We start from the raw sequence: 6000 nt of genomic DNA on the forward strand, positions 1-6000 counted from the left end.
GGAGAATGACTGGAGGACTGAGGGACAATATTTGCTGTGGTCTGTATTGGGTGATAAATTCATAGGAGGAGAGGTTGTAGAACAATAATGGTAAAGAAAGTATGGAAATGGCAGTGGAGAGCAGGGAATATTCTGACTCCTACCAGAAGCAGTGACCTGGGGGAGAGGGCAGGTATGAGAGAAGATGGACCCAATGCTGGAGAGAATGACCAGCAATGCAGCATGTGGAACATCATGTCTTTGAATACAAACAGATGGAAAGAGTATAAGACGGTAGAGGTCCAAAATGAAGGGAAGTTTGTTAGTTATCAAAGGGAATTCTTGAAGGTGCAGTGGAAGAGGTGAGCAGAATTAGAATGGGACAGGGAAACGATAGAGCTGAGGAGTATGGGAAGGAGAGAATAGGGATTTGAGGGTAGTTTTTGGTAGTCAGTGATTATAAGATAGGGAGAATAACAGGTGGTGAGTTTGGTAGCTATAGGAGTAGTAGTGGGTGTCGGGAGAAAGGAGGAAGATGTATGTGAGGTGTTTTGGAGGCAGAATTTACCAAACTTGGTAACTGTTTGGATATTGTGAGGGGAGAAGAACAATGACGACAATTTCAAGCCTGAGTTACTGGAAGGTTGGTGGTGGTACCAGATATAGAAATGGAGGTTGAGAGAAAGATGGTGAGGATTTCATTTTTGGACATGTTAAATTTGAGGTGATGATGGGGGAGATATGGGATTAGAACTCAGGGGAGACATTGGAAGCTTAGAATGATAATGAAATCATTGATATAGACATGAGAATTGAACTCCTGGAAATATGTGAGTTTGTCAAGGCAAATGCCATGTAGATAATTTTCAGTGTGAATACCTCCATCTATGTTTCCCTGATATCTGTCTTTTGTGAAGTGAAATGAGGACCATTAGCAAACAATGACATCTTTCTCTAAGCGAGTATGGATTAATTTTCTGTATAACATTTGAAGCTACTTGGAAGGATTTAAATTCTTAAACAGAATTGTCTTTATTTTCTGTTAGCATCTAACTGTGGTCTACTTTAGCAAGGCTTGGGCTTATTCTCTCACTTATTTTAACTAATTTTGGCAAAATCCATGAGTATGATGGTAATTTTCTTAATGAGTGGTTTCCTAGAAATACTGATAATGGACTTGACCCCCTCCCTCGAGAGAATATATTTATTGTCCTTGCTTTAAGTGGCAGCACATCCTTTTGGTCTCACTGAGCTAATTTAGACTAAGTAGAGTGTAGCTGCTGAATTTAATTCTGTACGATTTTTAGTGGCCTTTTGGTAAACACTTGACTGTTCTTACATCAAGGTGAACAAGGACTTTGGTTCAATTTTCTCCACTCTCCTACCGGGTGCTAATGCTATGCTCGCTCCACCAGAGGGACAAACTGTTTTGGATGGGCTGGAGTTTAAGGTTGCTTTGGGAAATACTTGGAAAGAAAATCTAACTGAACTTAGTGGAGGACAGAGGTAAGAGGTTTTTTTTCTTCTTTTGTAATTCTTTTCATTATAAATTTAACATTCAAATACAGAAAAACAACATGGAATGAAGCCTTGATTAAAACTGTAAAATCTGAACTATTTACATTTTGATTTTTAAAAATCAGAAGAAAAGAATGGAAAGAAAACTTAAAAAAATAATCACAATAACAGTATATTAACCATATTCCAGATTCTTTTCTGTGACATACCAAAATATACTGAGTCAATGTTATATTTTTCCTTCTTTTTTCTCCTAACATTTTTTAATCACATAGCTTTGCATCTTGTCTTTGAATAGTCTGCCTATAGATATATTACATATTATTTTAAATTTTTTTGTTGTATTTAAAATTCCTATATGTCTTCCTTAAATTTTGAGTTTAAATCAAACTTCTTAGTTTAAAATACTTAGTATACTTAATAAAAAGAAGAGGAGTGATTGAATTATTGCTTATTTGCATTAACATATTTTTTTTCAGACAGTGGTGTCTCGACCAAGTGGGAGATGGTGATTGCTAGGCAGAAGTGGATCTAAAGGGAAGAGACAATTAGTGACACCTACTATAACTTTCAACCCTCAGAGAAAAGATATATTGTTGTACTAACTATACTGAAACAAAATCTCTGACGTGGGGTTTGACAACACAGAGCACATGCAATTTGCATGAAGTAATACATGTTTGAAAGATAGCTCATGGGCCAGTTTTTCCTTTCATCATTCAGGAACTGTTGATAGCTGATCCTCATTTGTTTAATTTTCTTCTCTAACCACCCTATTCTTTCCCCAGATACTATTAGGCCTTAGCATCTTGGTTGCCAGCCCCACTCTATGGAATGAGTGAAATTTTTCTCAACACTTAGAAACCTTAAAAAATAAGGATCTTAAGAGACAAGTAAAAATTCAACGACTTTATTCCTGTGCATAGAAATCGAAGCTCACTGATAGCTGTTGATGTGAAAAATGAAATATTAGTTCAGATAATTTTCTTTGAAAATGAAGAACAATTTGTATAAACAAGAAGCAAAAAGGCAAAAAAGAAGAATTTTGTAATCATTGAACTTTGAAATTTGATATTGCAAGAGATCTTCTTGCTACCTTTATCCATTATTTTCTACCTTTGTCATTTTATAGAGTGACTTACCTCCAGCCAACACTTCTGTTTGTATGAGTACTTGGAGAAGGGCACATTTTTTTCAAGATCTGAATAATTTAAAAGAAATGTGATTTAACTATTCTTCTCCTCTTTTTAAAAATAGGTCTTTGGTTGCTTTATCTTTAATATTATCCATGCTTCTTTTCAAACCTGCTCCAATTTATATCCTGGATGAGGTTGATGCAGCCCTTGACCTTTCTCACACCCAGAACATTGGTCAAATGCTTCGTACTCACTTCACACATTCCCAGGTGAGATGCTGAAATTCACTAAATCTTGAGTAATAAGTCTGTGGAGCCTCCCCTCCCTCCTTCCCTCCTCCCTCCCTCCCTCCCTTCCTCCTTCCTTCCCTCCTTCCTTTCTTCCTTCCTTCTCTCCTTCCCTCCTTCCCTCCTTCTTTCCTTCTTCTCTCCCTCCCTCCCTTGTTCCCTTCCTCTTTTTCCCTGTCTCTGTCTGCAGAAAGTCAGGATTAGAATGTACTAAGTGTGATCTTCTTAGACACATATTCACAAGTGTTTTCTTTTCTTCTTTTCAGTTTGTTGTTGTGTCCCTGAAGGACGGCATGTTCAATAATGCAAATGTCCTGTTCAAGACTAAATTTGTGGATGGGGTTTCTACAGTGGCCAGATTTACTCAGTGTCAAAATGGAAAGAATGTGTCTTCACAGCAGAAAGGGGAAAAGATAAAATCTAAGAGCAGGGGACCCAAATGATGAAGCATGGATGTCCTGAAGTGCCGTCATCCATTCGTTACTGTCTTCTGACTTTTCAGTCTTTGTGTTAATATCTTGGAACTCAAAGCTGGGTGTCTGCTCTGAAGTGGAACCAGGGAGAGCCACATTTGATTTCGTGTTTATACTATCCCTGGTTTTTAAACATTCTAAACATTTAAAAAAGTGGAGTGTTCCTAGAATCCATCTGTGGTGCTTCTATATTATAAATAGAACTAAATAACTTAAATGTCACTGTTTTAAAGCAACCCTTTCTGTTTCTGACATGCTCATGTGCATGTCTGCTAGTTTGAAAGGCCAATAACTTGTTCCTCCTCTAATCACTTGAGTTTTGTCCTTTAAAAAAGAAAATGTAAGTGTATTTTAATGTTTTGATATCATGTGTACCTTTGTGAATATTTTCTTAGCCAAAATTTTCTCTTTTAGAGATAGAAGATATGTTGAATTGATGGATGCTAAATTTAAAAGCACACCAGAATCAAGAATAGATAGAAGATGTAGACAATGATAGGAAGAAAAAGCTGCTAATGTATGTACTGCTGTAAAATAATTTTTATAAACAAGAAGAAAAGTAGAACAGATTCCTGAAGATTGGAAACAAAATCTTTTTTATTGTATAGCTATTGTCACTTTTAATGTTTTTTACCTTGTTTACAAGCCAAATATAAAATATGGTTTTCTTAGAATTAAAGTGTGAAGAAATAGAATTTTGCATAGTTCTTGACCTATAGGAGGCAATCTTACTCTTATTTTCTTAGCAATATTTATTTTTGTAACAGAAGAAAGAACATATATTTTCTTTTAGTCTGTTATAATTTTTGTAATCTTTTAAGATTTCTTGGATACCAGTTTTATAATAAACTTGAACATAATATTAAAATTTAAAAAAATCATTAAGAAGAAACAAATACAAACAAAACAATAGCTTTTCTTTTAAGTGAGAACTTCTGTTAGTACATTTAATAGTTTACCATTCTATCCAACTTACCATTCTAAACTTAGGGCAGAATCAAAGGTGAAGGAAATGGGAAAGGAACAACTGCTCAGCAGAGTAGTTGGCAGAGGAAGGTGAGCATAGTTGGAATTAGTGTTAGAATCGGAATTAACGCTAAAGTCGCCTTTTCTCATGATCTTCTAGAAGTTCCTTGCTCTGTTCTTACCTGGATGGAAAGACAGAGTTCTCACCTTAAAGCCAGTAATTAATTCTGTAGGAAACTCTAATAGTTTCACTGGCTGATAAATGTGTTAGCCTGCTTATTAGTCCCGTTTCATTTGTTTAGGCTAGTGAAATTAGAAAATAATGGGTAGAACTAGCTGTAGGATAAGGATCCAAAGTCTACCCTACTGAAATGCCTGAGCAGATTAGGGAAAAACATAAATGAAAAAAGTAAATAGTATGTCCAAGAAAAAAATTGACTTTATGATTATTGATAAAATTTTTAGGTTGTGAAAAGGATGTATTAATTTGGGATGAAATTCTTTTAGTCTTTTCTAGAAAATTATTATTTCCACATTATTTTGAGCTCATTTCAGTGTACTTCAGAAATTAAAGTTCCCAGCTTTTGATCTTACATGTACAGATCATAATAATTTTTAAAGAGGCTACCTAAATGTAGCTTACTCATGTAATATGAATCTGCATGAATTATATGAGAAGACAGAACACCTTCATCCTAAAACTAAATTTATAAGCATTAATTTTTCTGGCTCCACTTCATGACAGTTATCCACTCAAAGAGGAAATTGTCAGGTTTCTTCCATTGCTCTTCAATTCAGGACACTTGTGTGTACAGTTTCTAATTAAAACATTGGTTAGATAGCTCCATGCTATGTGCTTGCCTGAACTGCAGGGCTTTTCAGAAGTGTCTAAGGACCCTGGATTTCAGATTTGACTTTTCCCCCTACCTTCTCTGGGCTCTTCCCTCTTCCTCCACTTCTGTTTTAATTGCCATGTACTATCAATTCTACCTCTGAAATATCTCAAGTCACCCCAAAGAATCTAATCACCCTAATACAGCCCTCATTCCATGGACTATTACAGTAGCTTTTAAAATTTTTAAATTATTTTTAAATTAATTTTTTTTCAACCAACACTAGCCTCTTTCCTTCCCCTCCTTCTATTGAGAATGAAAGAAAAAACGCCTGTTGTGAACATGTATGGTCAAGCAAAACAGATTTCTACATTGACCATGTCTAAAATATGTGTTTGTGTGTATTTGGTAAGTGCTGTGTATGTTTGTGTGTGTATGTATAATAGATATATCTTACACATGCATATATACACCTATAAACTTGTATATATGTGTGTATATTACATTTTATATATATGTTTGTGTGTATCTATCTCTGTCTATATCTATATCTGTCTCATTGTTGGTTTAGAAATCTGGGACTGCAGACTTCCTTTTGGTCTGATTTCTGTTTTGGTTATTCCTCTGTAGGCTTTAGACTATTCTAGAAGCTGGAACTGAGATTCCGTTCTGCCCTTGGAACCTGAGCCCTACCACCACAGCTTGCTTTTGCTGTTTCTTACTTCTTGCTACCTATGTATTTCAGGACCTGTCACCACTCCTTACTCCAGAATGCCATCCATGGTCATAGGTTCCTTTCTGTTTGCCC

General features: G+C 35.6%; 1 protein-coding gene across 3 annotated transcripts in view; it reads left to right on the top strand.

Annotated features, from left to right (window-relative positions):
* Positions 1-4088, top strand: part of SMC2 (structural maintenance of chromosomes 2) — a 49964-nt gene extending 45876 nt beyond the window's left edge. For 2 of the 3 annotated variants that reach the window (XM_072610467.1, XM_072610475.1), the window contains exons 23-25: positions 1325-1485; positions 2755-2902; positions 3187-4088. In XM_072610467.1, coding sequence (XP_072466568.1) covers positions 1325-1485; positions 2755-2902; positions 3187-3363 — 486 coding nt within the window. In that variant the 3' untranslated portion in view covers positions 3364-4088. Of the gene's footprint in view, positions 1-1324; positions 1486-1976; positions 2099-2754; positions 2903-3186 lie in introns of those variants that run through there. The other variant, XM_072610482.1, reaches the window with a different exon arrangement.
* Positions 4089-6000: the final 1912 nt, after the last annotated feature.

This window comes from Notamacropus eugenii, chromosome 1, assembly GCF_028372415.1.
Source record: "Notamacropus eugenii isolate mMacEug1 chromosome 1, mMacEug1.pri_v2, whole genome shotgun sequence".
Lineage (NCBI taxonomy): Eukaryota > Metazoa > Chordata > Mammalia > Diprotodontia > Macropodidae > Notamacropus > Notamacropus eugenii.